This window comes from Telmatherina bonti (genome assembly GCF_933228915.1).
Source record: "Telmatherina bonti genome assembly, chromosome: 1".
In the NCBI taxonomy this organism is placed as follows: domain Eukaryota; kingdom Metazoa; phylum Chordata; class Actinopteri; order Atheriniformes; family Telmatherinidae; genus Telmatherina; species Telmatherina bonti.
In genome coordinates, this window is record NC_136619.1 from 31084046 (window position 1) to 31105531 (window position 21486).

Genomic DNA, 21486 nt, shown 5'->3' on the forward strand with positions numbered 1-21486 from the left:
TTGATGGTGATCAGCAGCCAGTTGCCAAGCTGGCAGGAGTTCTCTTTTAACATCTTTGCTATGGTTTCTGTGAAAATACATTTAGCCCAATCACATCTCTCTTCAGACCGTAGAGAGGGGTGGAGAAGTGAGGAGAGGGGGAGATGAGAAGAATTGAAGTGGAGAGGTGGGGCAGGCAGTGTTAGGCTGATCGAGCTAATGGCCAAACTGACCTTCACAGAAAGTCAAACAGGGAGAAGAGAAAGTAGTGTGTCATACACGACTACTGCAGTTTAATCAAGGCTGCGTCCATTATGCTTGACCTCACTATGATTTTAGGCAAGTAGTTAAAATTTAATTGATTGCCCCGTAAGTGTGCGGACAACTGGATTCATGTGGGGCAGTATAAGAGAAATGGAAACAAAGATTAGAAAAATAAGAGAAAAAAAAAAAAAACACAACAAGTGCTGCAAACCATGGAGACACCTTGTAATATTAGAGAATCAAGTGACACTTTTGTTCATCATCATGAGCAGGCAATAATGCTCAAGTGGAAGAAAATGAGTAAAGGGCAATAATGGATAAAAAAAAATATATATTTTGAATTTTTGAGTAGAGCAGAACTGGTTTCTTATGAGGTAAAATTGCTTCGGGCTTTTCCTTCTCCATCATTATTTTTTATCATATCTTTCCACTCTGCAGTCCACAGTGTATTCCCCCTGCCTCACCTGATTGAGATATAGTCTCAGGAAAATGTTCACAATGGCAACCACAACTCTCCTATGATCACCGTTTAATCTCACCTTAAAGTTTCCATGTCAACAACTAGTGAAAAACACGCAGCAGTTTCCAAATCCGAACAACGTGGGGTTTGTTGTGGAAAAAAAACATCTTTTGACAAAAGCTACTGCAGTCAGAAATGCAGATTTTCTTTTAGTTGACTCACAGAAGGACAAAGCGAGTGTTAAGCGAAGCCTTTTTACGGCTAAGATATCAAGAGATTTCCTGGTTCTATAAAAATAAACTCTTAACATATCTTCTGAAAGATAAAGAATACATTTAAAAAGCAGGTGATAACACGTTATCTAATATACAGACAACATTCATTTTGATTTCATGACAGAACATGGAATAATGACACATTTGATGTCCTCCATTACCATGTTTTTCTTCTTGATGATGACCAGTTTCCGCATCTTGCTGATGTTTATTTGGTCACAAAGGGGAGACAAGAGGTAACTTTTATGACTGCTGTCCAACAGATTTCTGCTTTGAGATCCATCTTGCACAATATTTTCGGCCATCATTGTACTATACTGTTTACCTCTCATTCATTCTTCCAACTTAGCATGATGTCACCGAGAAAGGTTTAAGGTTAGCAGTTAAGAATAAATGTTAAACATTATGATTTAAATGCGTGTACATGGTTAGGTTCAGGTATATATATAACAAAAAATAAGGTAAAAGGGTTTAAAAAAAAAAGAAAAAAAGATATAATTATGATTTAAACAATTTTATACACATTAAGATCTCATCATAAGTCATGTAGCGGATGGCCGTTACATTCCAGTCCAATATTCTCCAAAGCATAAAATGGTGGCTGGGCCTAAAACTACACCTCCCACACACCTACACAGCAGAGACAGGTGGAGCTGCTGAAGTCACCTCGTCAAAGGTGGGCTCGTGAGCTGGGAGAGGGAGAACAGCAGACAGGAAGATGAGCTGGAAAGGGGCTGGAGAAAGAGAACCTAAGCATGGAGCTGAAAAAGGAGCTGGAAGGGAGAAGCTAACAGACTCTGCGAACAGCCTTGGAGGCAGGTGCCTTTCACTGATTCGATATATAAAAACAGAAAAGTTCCAAAAACAGCCTGAAAGCCTGGAGTTATCTATTTGTTCTTCCCTCCTCAGTTGGCAGGACAGTCTGGTTTGGTTGATGGTGGTAAACAGAGGCTTTTCCCACTCCGGCCAATGAAAAAGACTGATTTGATTATTGGAAAATAAATTATTTCTGTTTGTGGACTTCTGCACTGTTCGTCACTTTGTCCACTGTCCGCACACCAGCCCCTCTCTGTGAACTCTGAAATCTTACAACAAGTATTGCAATGTTTGAAATGTCAGAATAACAGAGGCCAACAGAAAACAGTGACTGGTTGTAGAAAAGCATAACCTTTTACAACCATGGATTTTATATTGAACAAGTGGACAAAATTATCTATGAAATGTTTTCAATTGAGATTTGGCTCGTTATTACGGTGGAGTCTGGAGAGTTTGTGAAAAATATCATCACTTTAGTCTCTATTTGTATAGAGACTTTCTGGTTTTTTTTTTTTTTTTTTATTTGTTTATTTGTTTTATTTTCATTTTTTTTCCAGTCTGAAAGGATTCTTATCTTGCTGCAAGTGGCTGCTGCTGTCGCATAGTGCTGTTACCATGGGGGACATGTGCTGGGTCTGCAACTATGTTTAGGTGGGTCACACTGACAAAGTAGCATTGACATGAATGCCAGGATACAAGACTTCTTAGCAGAAACCTGCATCCTAACAAGATGATCAATGTTATTCACTTAACCTGTCAGTGGTTTTAATCTCATGGCTGATTAGTGTATATCGATTTTTTTTTTTCATCTGTTTTCTTTTGTTTGTTTGATTTTTTTTTAAGTGTTAGCACATACTAGGACAGATTAAAATTTCTGAAAAGGAAGTTTTAAATAAGGTATGTAAACATATGTATACAATATGTAAAGACAACTGTCCAAAATCCAAACGTACTAAAAAATGTTAACAGCAGGTAAGCATGTCTAAGAAAAGGATGACTAATGCTCCATTGGCAAGTAGATGCATCATGCAGTTGTTGCAAACCAAATATAGATGAGTGATGCAGCAGATATGGCTTTTAAAAATGTTAAACTTTGCCCTTTAATTACTCTGAATACCGGAAAACCATTTCATAACACATGGCTTTTTTTTTTTCCAAACAGATACCCTCATGCTGGTGTTTCATTACATAATTAGCTCTGGATCATTTCATTTTAATGAAAAAAAAAAAAATTTTTTTTGGTGACATATTTACAATTATTCACCTTGCAAATGTTTAGCCGAAACAGAACACTATCAAAAATTGGCAGACCTTTAACAAAAAGCTCTCTACCAATAATACAGACACACAGTGTTCATCCATTGCTGTGTACTATATAAATTGCATTTCATAAGGCCGCACAACTGTGGCCTTATGTGGCATTATTGGTTATTGTATTTCAAAACCCCTTAAAGCCTCCTCTCTAATATCACTACACAGCCAAATAGGATTTAGCACTTGAGTCTGTTACAAAAGTCTAAAAATTGTCAGCATTAAAAGCAGTAAGCATCTATAGCATTTTGCTAATGGGATTTACCAGTCCGATCAATAAGTACATTTCAGAGTAATATTTTAGAGTATATTTTAGCGCATGTGTAAGCCTTGTAACTGCACTCGACGTTGGTTCATTTTCAAGCTCCAAAGTGACACCTCCAAGGATTGTTTCTGACAACTGCACCATCCTCTCGGTGTTGGCTCAGATGGTTTGTCTGCCTCTTCGGACTCCCTTGGACTGACTGGTCCAATTTTTCTTCAAACTCATGAACTTAGCAGTGGTGAGTTTGGAAACACTTCATTATTCTTTCTAGGGTTAATTTCCAGTGTAAACTAATTAAACAGCAATGTGACAACAACAGGAAATGAGTGAAATAATTACACAAAGTGAACACAGCCAGCTAAGGCTGCACCTTTGCCTAATGAAAACGTCAGTCGCTTGCCACTCATAAGTCATATCTTTTTGCAACTGAACAGAAACGGAATTAATATCTTTGTTCTAATGTAACCTTATCTTAAACGGCAATTAATAAATGACATGATACGACTAAATTAATTCCATCCTCGTGGGCATATATGTTGACTGTTTTGTATTCCCGTCACAATAATTGTTTAATCTTCCGTTTTCCAGAGACCGGTAATGCATGGTCATGTCAGTAAATATATTGATCCTTAAGAGTCCACAGACCACAAAGTGAAAAACTCCCAATAAGTCAATGCAGTCTATGAGCTGCTTTTTCCAGTTTGTTAATCCATCTATCCACCACAACTACTCTTTACAATGAAGTTTATTGGGCCACTAGTCTACTTAATAAACGCAAGATCCATTTTTCTCCACACAATTCTGAGCATGATTAAACCATTAATGAAGAAAGGTATCTGTGTGGCCAAGGACTGCTGAACAATCAGCCTAAGGACTCACAGGCTATAGGAGGGAATCATTTCCACCAGCTGTGTCTTTTCATGTGTGCTCTTGCCCCTCTTTCAACCCCTCCTTTCCCAATGCAACAACTCCCTGATGCACTCCGAATGACAGAGGAAAGGAAATTATCGAACACCAATACAATAAAGCTGTCTGGTAACTTAATAGGGCTGCTGAGTAGGGGCACCGTAGCCATCTTGCTTTGAGGCGATAATGAGAGTCATCATTCCCTATTGGGCTGGAAAAATGGAGCCTGTGTGAGTGAACATGCATCCGTGTGTGCACATGTGTGTCAGTCTTTCAGCTTCTTTCGTCCAGCGAGGCCCAATAAGCAAACTCCACAGTGCTTTAACAAAGCCAAAGAGAGATTCTGCTGAATACAGCTTGAGAGAAATCTCTGAGAAATCTTGTTCATTAAATCAGGCTAAAGTCCAAATATTGACTTTGTAAGCTTTAGGGAGACCAAACGCATACAGTGTCCCATTTATCATATTGCACATCCCTCAACCATGGGTATGTTTTAGAAATGTGTCTCAGGTTGATAAAAGAAAGCCTTCTCTTATCACAGTCCAAAGACATGGTTATTTTACCTGAACAGATGTCAGATCTTATATGAGAATCTCTAAGGATATGGTTTGTCAAAGTGACAAAGTGCCGTCTAAACAGTGGTCGTACACTCAGAAAAATCATTTACCAAACTCCAAAAGCACATGACTATTTTAATGTTTATGTGGCCACTGGTATTTGATTGAATCAATTCATGCAAATTCAAAAACACCATCTGCAAGTACTTTTGTACTTTTAAAGATTATCCTATGGGATGCTGTCCAAGATACAGCGTTTACACACTGAGCTAATGCACCTCCACCCTTCTTTAATTGTGATTTATTGCATCAGACAAGATTACACTGTAAAGTAGGCTGGCAGTGGAAAATTACAGTGTTATTTCTCAGCACTTGCCTTCTGGCATGGCTGAGTTTTAGTCTAGTGCAGGATTGAAGTCTAAGTTGACTAAAATGAATGTGTAATTGTGTAGCAAGCAGAAGATGTAAGCAATGGTCAAAAGGCATTGTTTGTTCCTGTGTATGCGTCGGATGAAACATGGCAATCCACCCATTCAAAAAAAGCCCTTGCCTGTTTGCAAGCATCTAATCAAGTATCATTAAGGGTTTTCTGCTCTAATAATGTAACAACATTGGCATTATTTTTTTCTGCCCTCATAAAACTGAAGAAAAATAAAAACCCTTCTGATAAGTCAACAATTAATTAGGAGTTCAAAAGGCACGCTTAGCAAATGTTCACCTGTTGAATATGCTCAGTCTAAAATATGTTCAAATCATAGCACAACACAGCGGCGTGTGCCTGAGGATGCTAAGGGATTTTGGGAAAGAGGGACTGCATTGTGTTTACACCTATGCCTTGTTATCTTTTCCCGTTTGCTGATGGTAGACCCATGGGTCTACAACAAGTGTTAAATATTTAATGCAGAGACAGCTAAAGGTACAACTTATGGGAACATTACTTCTCCATGAAAAATAAACAAAAATTTAAACTAGTATGTATTTAGAAGTGCAAATGTATCAAGTTCACAATGTCCTCACAATATATAAAAACTATGAAAAATGCATTGAATTCCTTGACGATTGTAAGAGGTTACACATGTTGTTTTTTTTTCCACCTTTTGTGTTGCAAAACACATATCTAAAATAAAATAAACTATCCCCTTTAATATCTCTATTGATTGAGCAAACTGTTAAATACTGTTGTGATGGCAAAATGCTGTTTGTGCTTCAAATATTAAGTTGTCTTTTACAGGACTGATGTATACTGGATGGCCTTGGGGATCTTTGGTAAGCTATATAGGGATTTATTTTTCTAAGATAAGAGAATATAAAGACGAACTGTAAGGTACAAATGTTCCCAGGTTGCCCACACAAGAGCACTGTATAAAGAAAAACATTGTGCTGTTCATTTCATTTATCAGACCTCAACGATTATAGTTGGATTCTGTGCAGTTGCTTCTTTTTCCAAAAGCATGTCATTAAACCTTTATATACCGTCACATTGGTGCTCAGCAGTGGTCTTTCACAAACAATTTAACACAAATACACAGTTATAAAATGTTGTAGAGCAGTCAATTTACTGTATCAGTCTTTGTATATAACTATGACAAAGCATTCCATTAGTTGACAAATTACAAAAAATCTCATCACCATATAACTCTATAACTATATATATATATATATATATATATATATATATATATAGATAGATAGATAGATAGATAGATAGATAGATAGATAGATAGATAGATAGATAGATAGATAGATAGATAGATAGATAGATAGATAGATAGATAGATAGATAGATAGATAGATAGATAGATAGATAGATATAGATAGATAGATAGATATTTGTCAAACTACTTTACACAACCACTTGACATTAAGGGAAGACACTTGTTTGTCTGGAGTTGTCTTCAGCAATGTGTTTGTCAAATAATCTCCAGCTTTGTAGAGAATTTTTTTTTTCATTAAATTAAAAAAAGTCAAAATGCTCATCACTACAGAGAGTAGTGCCACAGCATTGAGTTTGTTTTTTTTTAATTTTATTTTGCTGGCAGATCCAAAGTTGCCATGAAACAGCTCTCATACAAATCATATCTGCTGTTATACTGTTAAATAGAAAGGTTATTTTACTTTTTTATTTCATGGTCATTTGTCGTTTTCTTTTAAGGATAATTGTCCACAGAAATATGGCTACAAAATGTAAAAAAAAAAAAAAGGATACAACAAAAGAAACATCTTCTATTATTGTAACACACAATGGTTAGTACAGAAATCACAGACCGCAAATTATCTCAGCATCATGAAAAAGCAAAAATAAACTTGGCACTGCAGTGTGTGATGGAGGCATATTATGGTGAGAGTCCAAGTTTCCCCCACCCCATGTTGATATACTGTAGCTGATAACAGAGACTAAGAAAAACTGACATCATTAAGATTCACCAGTGTGTAAACAAAGCAGCACAAGCAAACCTCCTCTAACCCCCAGATGACTATCAAGCTCTGTTTTCCAAGCATGGTGGTAATGAGACAAATACTTATTACTCAAGTAAAAATGGCATGAATATTAGCATCACATTAGGCCCTGGATTTATGGATGTTCTAAGTGCAATGTGTTGCTGTTACTCTGAGGCAGAACATATTTAAACATTGTAAAGAGAAGAAGGAGAAAAATAAAGAGACACTGCATTTAGTGTCTTACTCTGGAGCGCTCTAAAGCAAGGATGAAGGCACGAATGAGTAATGATAGCATGTCTAGTCCACCATATGTGGCATCTGCATGGAATGCTGAAGTAAGATGGTGTACAAAATGATTACGATTTATGAAATGGAACTATTTTCATCACGTGAAACTACAGTGATTGTTTAGTCAGAAATGGGACCATAAGTACTCACTAAAGGGGTGCAAGGGGTCCAATATTCAGGATTCAGCTCTGCTCGCGGACGGAGGTCCAGATATTCAGGGTTCAGTTCGGTTCGGGCACGAGTTAATGTTCCCTTCATGGAAGATTGAAAAAAAAAAAGTCTGTTAGAGGTGTTTGTTTAACTGTGGTTTGGTTTGTATCCATATAATTAAGAAGAGTTCATCTTAGTAGTCCAAAAATTCAAAGAAAAAAATAACATTCTGAATCTATTGATCAATTTGACTTGTAATAAATTAATTTTTGTAAAAATATTCTCCTGCCATTAAATGGATTTGACTCAACGCCATCTACACTTAACTGAGTAAAGATGTTCCATTAACACTAAATAATCATCACCGTTTTACACTGAAATGCCAATTCAACATTTTTTTCCAATAATTTCAACAAGAATTTCATTTAAATGAATAGCAAATGAGGTTAGCATGCAGTTTTCCATTCCTTAGGCCTTCTGCCCTTAATGACAGGCCAATGGAATGGACTGAATCTGCAGGGCCCCATGAGGTCTATGATGTATACTGTAATTATCTGCTGATTCTCAAAATGGCTATGTGTAATGAGGCTATGCTGCATGAAGCCCCAGGCATAAATCACTGTCTTAAACTGACTTCCAGATGACCAACAACACAGAGCAAAAGCAGAGAGAAAGGAGGAAATGGGTTATCTGGGAAACAGTATTATAAACTTGTGCCTCTTATCAGCAAACCCCATATTGTTAGCCAAACTTCTTATTTAAGACATTTTCTAAAAGTAGCCAGCTCACTTAAATTTGTTTTCTTCATTGCTTGGGTGCCAGTTTATGAACTTCTAACAACATTATCTGCAACAGAGGTGGATTTTTTTTTTTTTTTTTTTGTCTATTTTTGTTTAGTCTGTTAGGCTGAACTAGGCTGAATGACAACGTGCCTGTCAGCCTGTCAGGCTGTTTGCTGTCCTTGGCATGAAACTGGCTCAACTGCCTGACTCATGCAAACAATCATAAATAAGTATAACACTACCATAACACACACTCACAAACACACACATACAAACTTTTTAATTTTTTCAAGAAACAAATGGAAACAATTTTGTTTAATGGACCAAACAATGCACAATCTTGGTTGAATGTTAAACATACACAGTTTAATTGTGTTGTCCTGCATTGCTTTCACTGGTTTATTATTATTGTTTTACTTTTTCTTTCAAATCTTAGGATGATCCATCATCAGTGAATGTCCATCATTAGTGAGATTTAAATTACACTTCATATTTTCTTTGAACGTTTTCTGATTAATGAAAACTCAAACCCAGAAAATGGCCACTGATTTGTCAGACAATTCTTATAATACACAATTTTCCAATCAAATTGTTGAACCTCCTGTTTGCTGGGTAATTTATTACAAAAGCTGTATGAAAATGCTCTTCAGATTTAAAGTCATTAAGAAAAACAAATTAATATTATTCTAAAATGAAATAAAACACATGGATTAGCCATCACAAAGTCCAGACCTGAACCCCAGTGAGCTTACAGTGATCAGACTCTGCCACAATCAATACAAGATCTTGGTGAAAACATCATGAGCTTTAGGAAACTCTCTGACTATAGTATCAAATAAAACAAGCATTTTAGTGTTGCATTCAGCTTTAGGCTGTATATGTGTTTCATCTCTTAGTATATACTGTATATGGGTGATGGAAAAAGTAGATCTGTACTTTGAAACCAACTTATTTATGTCTCACATTGTCACATAGATGGGCTATTATTACTCAAATTTCCAACAACAGGCACACAAACTGAATTGAAAAGTTTTTTTCAGCTAATAATACCTTAACATATCCCTAAATGGGCTAGCAGGAAGCTAATGATGCAATATTACAATTAAAATGGCCTGTTGCAGGTTTTCACATTAATAAAAAATAACTAGCTTATGTTGGCATAGCTTTAATTGTTTGTTAAAAACCAATGTTCCATTTTCTAAAATATGCATAGATTTTTTTAACAAGGAACTTTAACTAAAACAGTTTTCCTAACAAATTCCTGCAAAAATAGAAGAGATACCAGGAAAATGGGTGAAAAAGTAACAGGGCAACATTTGGAGCCCCTTTCTCATTATGCATGGTCTTAATATACTATTTCCACTTGTCTGTCACTCTAATTAATGGCAGAGCTGTTCCATAAACCACCCAGAATGTGGGATTATTTATTAGTACCCAGCCATTTATCACTAGTGTGATAAGTGACGGTGAGAAGGGAAGTGAGAGTTGGCAACATTATAATTGGTCGTTTTTCACTTCACGTTGTCAGAGTGATTGTGCTAAAATCCCTGGTTGAAGTTGACACCATCACATGTAATGCTGTCAACGCTGACACAAAAAATATGGCGTGTGAATAAAACAGGTTATTGAGAATGATTGAGTGCTAGAAGCAGCACGAGGTTCATCTTACTTGCCATTAAAGTTACTTTACTTCACTTTATTACCTGAAATGGAAAGTAAAATATCTCAGATCAAAAAATTCCAGGCACAACTAGAAAACAAGCACTCTGAGAATCATAACTCTCTGCCAAGCGGCTCATTTCCATCTATATTATCATTTTCACACTGTGTTATAGTCCTACATTCATTTATATGTTTACACTATTATATTCCTAGCTTCGTTGATAATGATTCCACAGTGTCTTGGCTATATCGGGGTATTTGTGACATGTTTAGATCTTAATTTGTTCTCTTGTAGTGATGAAAATTTGAAAGATCCCTATTTTTTTTTTTTCCTTTCCTGGATAATAGTATCCAGAATCTTGCCTATCTTTGATATCTTGTAAAACTTTTTAAGAAATTCTCATGTAATTTTTGCAAAGAACCTTCACCATTTATGGTAAAGTAATATGTATGTTATATGCTGCAAATGACCCAACCGCACGATGATATAGAACACAGAAAATTGATCCAGATGGTGATCCAGACCACTCCTACATTTTAATGGAAGCTAAGTTAATAACAACCCAGTCTCAATAAATAAATACATAAATCATGAAAATGAGTCCAGTAGTCCTGTGAAGAAAATGTACACATTCTGTGGTAAATTGAATCAAAACTGAAAATATGTCACCTGACATTTCTATGGAAGAATATGAAAGTAGATAGAAAACATGAGCATTTAGTTGCTGTGTTGGTCATGTCCTAAATAATTCAGCTATGAGCTAGAAATGGTCTGTATGTAGATTATAAGGGGGATTGAAGAGAAACAAGGCAAAAGGAAGTGGGATCATCTACCAGCTGTTGCCTAATATTTTCAACCAATTAGAAAGTGTTAAATCTTTGCTGAATATCAATCACACAACTCATTCAGGTGCACTGGTTTGAATAAGACTAGTGGCAATCTTGAAAGTAAATATAATTATTTTGTGCATCATATTTATGTAGGTACCTAATGCAGGGTTCAATTTTTAAAAATTGCAGACATATTCAGATTTGATGGCATGTTCAAGTTTGCAGGTTACACAGCAGCAAACCGTTGAACTCTGAGACACGAGTGGATTTATGAATTAAGTCTAAAGTTGCTACACTGGTGAATCTAGAAAAAAAATAAATAAATGGCTGAAATTCCTTCTGGACCTGTAAAGGCACTGTGCTGAAGTTGTCTTGATTCTGTGGGCAGAGAAGATGAGTTTCATTCGAGGGATAAAACACACTTTAATTAGCTTTACCATTAGTCTAACCCTGCCAAGTCTTCCCAGTCACAGCAGACCTTTAATTCTCTTTAATTACCTTAGAGATACCACTGTATGCACTCTGCCTTGACATCACAAGACAACATTCATTTTTCAACAAGTGTTGTTGTGTGTGTCTCTCTCTCTGTGTGTGTGTGTGTGTGTGTGTGTGTGTGTGTGTGTGTGTGTGTGTGTGTACAGCTCAAGGGGGAACATGATGTTTATCTTGTGACTGGTGGCAAGACTCATGCGGGGGAATACTTTACATGTGAAATTGTGGGGATGACTTATTTAAGCACTTCGTCAATCATTACTTACTTGTTTATTTAACTAATGGCACCGATGTATCAACACAGTTACATAGATAAATAGGGAGGTTCGATGTAAAATTAAAAGGAGAAAACACATTTCAGGAGATGGATTGGAAGACAGTTGCAAAACTGGCAATGGAAGAGCAAACTGTAGATTAGTCTGAAGAGATAACTCACAACAATGAGCACACTCTACTCACAGTGGTGCTACGAACACTTACAACACTGTAAAATCAATCACTGCATCATCAGACTTGTCTCTGGAAATTGCTCACCATCAGTTAATATACTACAGCCATAATCACCCGGCCCTGGCTTGGCTTTTGTCTTTGTAGCAGCCGGCTGACTTATAGTCAGAGCTCTGGTGATGCAAATGAGTCCATAAAGTGGCCCTATGTGGGGAATCGCCCTCTGGACATCAGACTGAGATCAACTGAGCAGCGTTGTGTCTTATCCCACAATCCAGTTGCTTATTCGTTAATAACAACTAGATTTATCCCTGTTTTTTTTTCTTTTTGGGGGGTCACATTTTGTCTCTCTGTTCAACGCACTTCATCGCTGAACAGTGAAATAAAATAAAAAGTAGAAAGCAAGAAAATATAACACCAGAGGGTTGGGGGGGAAGTATAAAGTGCAAATGAAAATTGAATAGATGAGAGGAAATTGGTGGTGATTAGAAAATGAAAGCACGCAGGAGGTTGATACTAACTTATTTATATAAAGCTGTTGAGATGGCTAGGCGAGAAAATCTGTGATTATTACTCTTTGATTTGCAAAGCTTTACTGTGATTGGCCTTTCCTTTGGTGGCGGCATTAAACTTTATGTTTATGGGTCCCAATATTAAGCCCATTTCCACGCTCCCCATTCCACACACTAAGTATTGACATTCCATTTAAGTTGACGACAATGAGGAGGCTATTTTATGACAGAAATGTAATGGAAATGCATGCACCAAGTACCGCAGTGAAAAATATCACCAAATTACAAAGACATCTTCTCATAGTTGCAGAGTAAAGAACGTAAAAGCATGATGCGGCCCTGCTTTCTTCAGAAAGAACAAAGAGAAAGGATTCATCTCAGTCCTCTGCCTTTCCACTCTGTCTGCTCTATTAAAAACATACAAAGAGAATATTCCCTCTTAACAAAAATCCACTAAGCATATGCGTGTGTGTGTGTGTGTGTGTGTGTGTGCCGAAAAGAATTAATATAAAAAATTACGTTTGATATGATAATTAATTACACAAGTCTAAACATGCCCCTGCTGCATGGTGAATCCAGGGACCATATTTCAAGTGTTCAGAGGGAGAAAAAAATAGATGTAATAGCACAGATTGTTAACATAGCTATTCAATGAAGGTGATTTGTGAACGAATGGGGAAACAAATTAGGTTAAAGTCTTGTGACAAGATAAATAAAACCTTGATCAATTAAGTGGTTGAAAAAGACGACAGTCCAGCACTCAGTGGGAGCAGTCTTGCTGTTACAGTTTAATTCCTGAGCCACAAAGAAGCATTGATTCTCCCTGGCACCCCGTCCTTGTCATTGCAGTCGATGCTGAGGCCAGCCCAAACCATTCTCAGCGGCCGCTAATGGCTTTAAGGAATTTAGCTGGACTTGTGGCAGAATTCTAATAAGCAAATTTTATGAATTCGCAGTGCAGGAGCTTGAAGGGAGACTGTTGCAGGTCGTCCAGAGAACACAGCAAATGCATTAGAAAAACAATTCTCTCCCATTACTTGGAATTACCTCTGTTCTACAATGCGGAATGGAGATTGAGGTGCTGGAGGGGTCAGCTTTTCTGATGAAATAAGATGCAATAGTAATGATTGTAACCTGACTGAATCAACATTTCCAACTGTAAAAAGCCGTTTCTCAAACTACAGTATCTAACTAGTTAGACAAGTTTAGTATGAAAAGTTTTGTTTCCTTTTGTTTTATCGCTCTCGTCAGCCCTGTATCTATTCTGTTAGTGCACCTTTCATCTCTCAAGCGTAGGACTTTAACTCACTGGGGGTCTGTCTTCTGGTTCTGGCTTCAGAACAGTGTTATCCAGGGAAAGCTCCCAGAGGAGGGATGTACAAAAAGACAGGAAAGTTGTTGCTGCACAGCACTTTGCTCTGAGATCAGATGGGTTTCTTATGGTCACTGTGAGGTGTACTCCTCTGACCTTCATTCTTTATTTCTTCTCTTTTTGCAGACAGTAGCTTTTTGCTCAACCTTCTTGAAAGAAAAATGTTTCTTAGTTTAAACGGTGCGGCGTCTCAAAATCTTTTTTGTTGTTGTTGCAACAAGCACACTTCACTCTTGGTTTCGTAACACTTGCTAGTACACTGAAACTTCCCTGTGTCCTCAATAAACAATTTTGTCATGGCCATTGATGTATTTATATCAGGCTTTTGGTTGAAAAAAACCCATTTGAAACCTGGTATTTACTTTTTGACAATAGAATGGCTGCCAAAGCCTGGTCCTTGAGATCTATTATGCAGCTTTTAGATGAATCCTTTCTCCAACACACGTGAACCAAAAAATGGCTCATTACCAGGCCTCTGCAGGGCTGGATAACATGTGCATGAACGAATGCAGCCATTGTGTTGGAGAAGGGAGCATCTAAAAGTTTTACAATAGCTGCTATCAAGAACTGAACATGTGCACCATCAGGTAGAATGTCACAATATTTCTGGTTTGCACATAACCCACTTTGTGGGTTGTTTTTTTTTTATCTACAATTATGTTTATTTAAGAGATGATTGTTAAAATTGACCATAAATAGGAATGATGAGCAGGATGATATTTTGGAACCAATAAAAGTGAAAGAAGGCCTTTTCCCTTCCTTTTTTTTTGTCTTTAGAGTAAAGGAGACATCTTTTTTATGCTGTACAACATTCAATCTTACACAATCCACATTTTTCTGTCACTCTTTTGTAAACTGTGTCTCTATCCACTTCTTTAGCTGTTTGCTTCTCTATCTATTCAAAAGTTCTTTGTTCAATCTGCAACAGCTGATCTGCCTCAAAAGAATGCTGTTGAAGAAGATGTTGCAGTAAAAGTGTTGCATGTAAGTCAACTGGCAATTCCCCCTTAAGGCTAAGTGATGTTTTTAACCATAAAAGTCCCACCTAGAGACCCAATTCTTGCAACCCTATTAAATGTTACTCTGCTGAATAAAGGATAGAATAGCTACAAGAAATTGAAGTTACCTAAATCTGCTGTATCCAATTTCTTTGTTTGGATTTGAAAGAAATAGGCTACTACCTGCCATACCGAATGAGCTGTACAGAATGACACATTATGTTCTACTCTCTATGCTCTGAGTGTAATATACTGCTTTTTATCTGATAGGGATTTTTATGATCTTGGAAAATACAGACTGAGAAGATTGAATCCTGTACTGCCTTCAGGGAGGACAAAGTGTGAATATAAGCTGAATGGCAACTTTTTTTTTTTTTTCTGTGACAACTCTTTGACATTTATAGCAACACTAGTAAGAGAGCAAGGGTGGCATGGTGGCAGGTGGCAGGCTGAACTTAGCATTGAACTAAACAAAGTGTTGTTACTGGTTACTGGTTAACTGAGTTCTTGCAAAACCGCTAATGAAACGTTGATCCCTAAAATACTGGCAAAAGTATGTGGAAAAGCTCCATACTTCACACAAAATAGACTTTTAACATTATGCAACTTCCTGACATCATCTGAACAAAATGTTTTTATGAAAGAGAAGTTGAAAGCAATGATGAATCAGAACGTTAAAAAAAACATAAACCATCTTAAATAAACAGTAAATTCTTGATACATTTACAACAGGAAAACTGAACTATAGCATCAAAAAATCGGAATAAAATGAATAAAACTATATAACTTACAAATTATATTCAAAAGGTTTTTTTTTTCTTTTTTTGTCTAAATGAAAAAGTTTCTCATCTTTTTGAAAAATCTAATAGGAGGTTTTTCCAATGACTATGAAGTACAACGTGTTAAACAAGAAGCATCAGGTGATCTGTTTGGTCGTTATGATTCACAAATTCAAAAAAATTGTCAATAGCAGTCACTTGCAAACCATTACCATGTGGTACCTTATAAAGTATTGAAAGATATTTAGAATCTATTAGAAAGCTGACCCAAAAAAACCAAATGGCTTTACAAAAGGTGGTGTAAATTCGAAAGCACTCAAAGTAAATTTTGAATTAGCAGATGTAATGCTCTGTAGACTAGAAAAGAGAGTTATAATAGCTGGCTTTAAACTCTTTATGTTGCAGAAGCAGGAACACAGCAAAGCAAATAACGGGACTACCGCTGGTCTGCACGGGACACAGAAACGTCCCATTTACATGAAAGATGACTGCCGAAGATCATCAGAGAAAGATTGTTGGTTAATCAATGTTTTGTCCTAGAATGTGTAATAATCATATTGTATGACAAATACTAAAAAAAAACCTGCACAATTATTTCCCTTTCTGGGCCCTTAAATCACTTCATTCCTACTTCTGCCGTCCAAGGCTTGAGTTGGCTGTTTTCAGTTGGATGAAACTTGCATGTGATCAAAAGAAATTTGATTGCATTTTCAGGACTTCAAAACATTGCTTTTCTTTTTGTGTCTCACATGAAGTAAAACTGCTTCAAAATGATATTACAGAAGTATAAAATGCTCAAAAGCAGTTATTATTATTACGCCTCACACTGTACAAAGCTGTGTAATTACCTCTCAAGCAACATGATGTCATCCAAGCGGTTTTCACTTCTAACATTGTTGGCATTGCTCGGTGAGTTTTAGAAATTAAATAAATAAATAACTATTTTCTTTTTGTTAAATGTTTCTCTTTTTTCCTGCTCATGTGTACTTTTTTTTTGGGGTGCTCCCAATGATTGTCAGTTTTTTTTTGTGAAGGTGTTGCTTTTCTGTTTCCTTTCAGGTGTAGCAGCTGGTTGTCTTGTTTTCTTTTCTTGTCAAGATTGAACAGTTCATGTTGTTACTTTCTATCTGGTGTATCATTACATCTTTTCATATTCTTATAACTTTATGTCTCTTACTCTCAAAACCAAGTCAAAACCTTGGAGGTTCAAATGATAAAAAATTATCAAGTGTTTTTTTCAACATCATTTGATGGTTTTGCTTCTCTATCTCCATCTGAAGCAAGGGGCAAATCAATTGACAGATTTTGACATAAATCGGTTTCTGCATGAATGTTACGTTAAACTGGGCTGGTTTGATTGATTGCCTCAGAAACCTTAGGAAAAATGAAGTAAAAAGCTTCCTTGCCTCTTGGTTTGCAATAATTCAGCAGTATTTACTTTGGAGCTCAGCTTCTCTCTGAGCCTTGAGGTGAAGAAACCAGAGTTTTTTTGGTGGGAGGTTTTTGCTGATGTGTCTTATTTTCATTTAGAAGAAAAGACTTTCAAAAGAAGTAAATTAGGTCAGCTCTGCTTATTTGTTTCCTGTCACTGCTACTGGTCGATTAAATATTTATATCAAATGTAACCTTGAGAGAATGATGAGAAAATCACATTATTGGTCCCTAAAGTCTTCTTTCGTTTCCATCATCACTTTCAAAGAGAGAGACAATGAAAAAGTGAACTTAAAATTCACTTCCATTAAAATAATTTCCCTTCAGTTCATGTTCCTTTCTGTCTCCCTGAATAAAGTCAAATAAATAAACAAATCTATATCTAGATTTATTTATATAAGCTAATCTATATTTATGTAAAGTTTGCCAATGAAGGTTAAAGTTTTATCATGTGATTTTTCTTTTCAGAGACTAATAATCTTTGTTGGATCCCAAGTAAAAGGCGGAAACCTGTACAGTTCTGACAAAAGACTAAACCACTCACACTGATAGTCAATTAAAGTTTCATCCACTGGCAAAATTTAAAAAAGTGTAATAGATTTGTGCCTGTCAGCATGCTGAATGGTCTAGGAGAATGATTCAGTTTATTTTAGAAAGTATTACAGCTGACAGCATGAGACAGTACTCATGTTATCAGCATTTGTTAAACATTGTAAGGCTTGTACTGTGAGATAAATGGTCCAAATACCAGCTGTTATTTCTTTACAGATATTGCTACAATGGAATCGAGCATCACGCTGCTCAAGTGAAGAGGATGACATACAAAGGTAATTTTTCTGGCTCAAATATATTGGTAGTACTGTCATTATGGTCAACAATTCCTCTGATAAAAATTGCTCTGTTTTTAAGTAGCGCGTGACTTTGAGGGGTTTTGATGAGGCATAAAACAGCAGGAAAATGGGTCAGATTAACTACGGGAAATTCCCTTTCTGTCTTCTTTTCACTAATATCCCTATTCTAACAGAATAAGAACTATTGTGTCAGTCGCAGCGTATATGCAGCTATAAGCTGCATTTCAATTGCAGGTTTTTTTTGTTTGGTTTTTTTTTTTTTTGTTTTTTCAGAATAAAAGCCATATTTGTAATATTTTGACTAAGTAGTTGTTTCCACTGCCGTTTAGCTAATAAGCTGTAATTCTCATAAAATCTTGTCCCACTAAATTCTGCTTTGAGGAGGATGGAGATACAATACAGTTTTGCGTTTTGGAGCAGCTGTTTCTGTTTCCACTACTGCTGTTGCCATTGTCCTCATCAAAAGATGAAACCAGCCAGTTACAGTTCAGAGGGAAAGTCTGAGCTATGGGAGCAGAGACAAATTAGAGATTTTCGGTAGAGGATCATTATTGTGAAATTGACATAAAATTTAGGTATGAAATATGGAGTGTAAAATTTCTTTATATACAAATAAGTGTTTCCAGTCCCTAAACTGAAGCAGTGGGAGCAGATGTCCATGCTAACATTTGTAACGTTCCCCTGTCCACAAGCTGCCATAATGTGCTCGTAAAGAAATGTGTAAGCCTATACGGCAGGCTAAGGCATCTTTCAGATATGGAGAAATTAGCATCTAATGTTGGTACGCTAAAAATATTTTAAGTATTTTATTTTTTTGGTTTTCATTTTACTTTTGTTTTTATTTTTCCCCTGACCACTTGCACCCTGTCCATGTCCCACTTGTATGAATAAGAATAACAAAGCTGCTTCTTTTATTTTTGATTGCTAGAACAACCAAAGAAAAAGATCAAACATCACCACTGGTTCACACTCATCAATACAAGCAACATGTCTAATATTTATGAGCCACAAGAAACTGCTGTTTTTGTTTTGACGTGGTGAATATGTATATCTCTACTTGTGTGTGTTATTATAGTGTTCCATACAGCATGGCTATTGTTTGATGGAACAAACTATTATTATAGGTTAAGGCAGGCAAATGTGATCGTTGTTGTGCATTTAAATGAGACACACAGGGATTCATTATGTTTACTCTGTAAGTAACCGGTGACACATTCTAAAATTTATACCTTTGAAAACATTATTTGTTTCTTTATTTATGTCAACATCACCTATACCACACATGATACTGATAACGCCAGGGTGTGTAATGATTTTTTGTTTGTTTGTTTTATCCATACATTTTATCATATTTTATGATTTTTTTAAAAAAAAAGTTATTTAGGATTTCTTTTAAATATTCCTATTTTCATGTATTAAAGCTATATACCATCTTCCTAGTTTTACATTTTAATTAAATAATTTTCTTATATCAAAGGAGCATCTGCCAGCTTTATTATGGTTAACCTTTTTCTTATGAATATGTAAATCAGCAGTGAACCCAAAAGAATTCACATGACGCTGCAGGCCAAAACCAGGCAATGATAAATCACAAAGTGATAAGAAGTAATGTTACAGCTGATTTAAATGAGTCAACAATAGGGCCACGTTAGGTAAGTCACAATTAATAACAAAGACATCAGATGCTATCTGCTTTGGTCAGTCCCTGATGGCAGGGAATTAGATGAAGTCAAGTGTGTCAACAACGCTAATGGTCCAGGCTATCTCCAGGGTGATGTAGTTTGGAGAAAAGCTCAAGTCAGCTAACTCATTGCTTCCAGTCAGTGTCACCTTGTTTTACAGCGTGCGAACACCAGCAGGATTTTGAGGATCTAGGGCTGAACAAAGAGAAATGAAAGTGATTTAATGGGTCAGCAGTGCTGAAGATTGTGCAGAGCATTGTCACTGATAGGTTAACAGGATTGGAGATTGTGATGCTTCTTCCTAATATGAAGCTGAACCAGCAGGGTTTCAGGAACACAGGCCATCATAATTTTATTCATGTTCTCCAAATTTTGAGTTAAGCCTATAAATTGAATTTTTGTTCAATTAAACGTCTTACTGAAATTACTTCCACTTTACTTCTTTTTTTTTTTTTTTTTTTTTTTACATTGACGATAGGGGAAAGCTTGCACTTGCCCGTCAGGGAAAATACAGCTAAATGTTTAACAGAAGTTCACTTGATATTACAGTATTGATTCTGCTTCAAACTTCAGACTTTTTTATGGCCTAACGGTAACAAGAGAAAATAAAAGCGAAAAAAAAAAAATCACAGATCCAAGTTTCTGAGGCCTTTGGGAAGAAATTAAGTTGAGCTGGACTTTAAAGGAGCTGCTGTGTTGGTTGTGATTTTGCCATCAACCTTTCACTTGTTCCTCTATTTGCTATTACAGTAAATTCTAGAAGCTGCAGGTCTCCGACTCCCCCTCTGCTTTGCACCTCGCAGCAGTTTTTGTTGCAAAACACAACATTTCATCTAAATCCAAGTCTGAAGCACAGAAATATGAAACATTGTAGCCTTAAAAAAAAAAAAAAAAAACTGTACAGGTGCCAATTTTCTAATTACACTGATATTGCAATTTTTGAAGTTCATTTGAACATGATCGCATTATATAATTGTGCAGGTATAAGTAATTGATGCAATTTAAATACAGAGAAAAATTCTCCATGTAAACAAAATTAAAAGTAATGTGTCTGACGCATATCTGATAACAGATATCAGAGGAAAATGCATAAACCTGGAAAAACTGTTTCACATTCACCTGACAGCTAAAGGGATGTTTTTGATTGGATTAAATTCTGATGAGAGCACTTTTAAAATCAAACTTTCCCTGATGGCAATCAGTTGCATAAAAATGGCTGATTAAAAATTAAACAGCTCCGAGCATTTAAAACATCTATTGTGGCTTCAATATTGGTTAGAGTGTTTTTACAGTACATGGCAGCAGTCTGTGTACAAAACCCTGAGATGAAATTCACCAGGGCTGGCTATATCAAGACTGAGAAATCCAGAAGAACATAAAGCATTAAATGACGGGCTTTAACAAGAATAGTAACAGTCTGTGCAGCGCTGACTGAGACATTCTGACTTTTGATCCCTAAAATGGATACAGCTCTAAAAAGGATGCTACATTTCCTAGAATGAAAATGGATCATGTCTTTCAGGAGACCTTCCCAGCTTGATAAAAACTTACACCAAATCCTAATCTTACAGCAGAGGTATTTGGTAAACATGCACTAAACAAAATAAGCAATACCCCTGATAACATCAACATGGGATCATTTTTTAGATTCAAAGAGCATGAACAAGTAACATCTTCCTGTAGAAAATCACTGGACTTGCTCCTTTAATTTCCTGCCTAAAGGCACGACATGCATTTTGTGTCGTTTGATTTTTTGAGTCCTCTTCAAGGCCCTATACCTCAAACAGTTTCAGCAAGGCCTAACCTGAGAATCAAGACTCTGACAGCACTGGCTTCTTACTTCCCTGTGAGGGCTCAATCTGCCCACGGCATCTGCATCAAATTTAGTCCTTTGACTGCCTTATCATGTTGAGGAATCAAGCGCTGCAAATGGAAAC

At 36.3% G+C, this 21486-nt stretch overlaps 1 protein-coding gene across 1 annotated transcript in view; it reads right to left on the reverse strand.

Annotated features, from left to right (window-relative positions):
- pcdh9 (protocadherin 9) overlaps positions 1-21486 on the reverse strand; it is a gene marked incomplete at both ends in the record, with an annotated part of 200191 nt that overhangs the window by 139212 nt on the left and 39493 nt on the right. The window contains one exon of the mRNA XM_079238331.1: positions 7711-7812. Within this exon, the coding sequence (XP_079094457.1) occupies positions 7711-7812 (102 nt within the window). The remainder of the gene's footprint in view (positions 1-7710; positions 7813-21486) is intronic.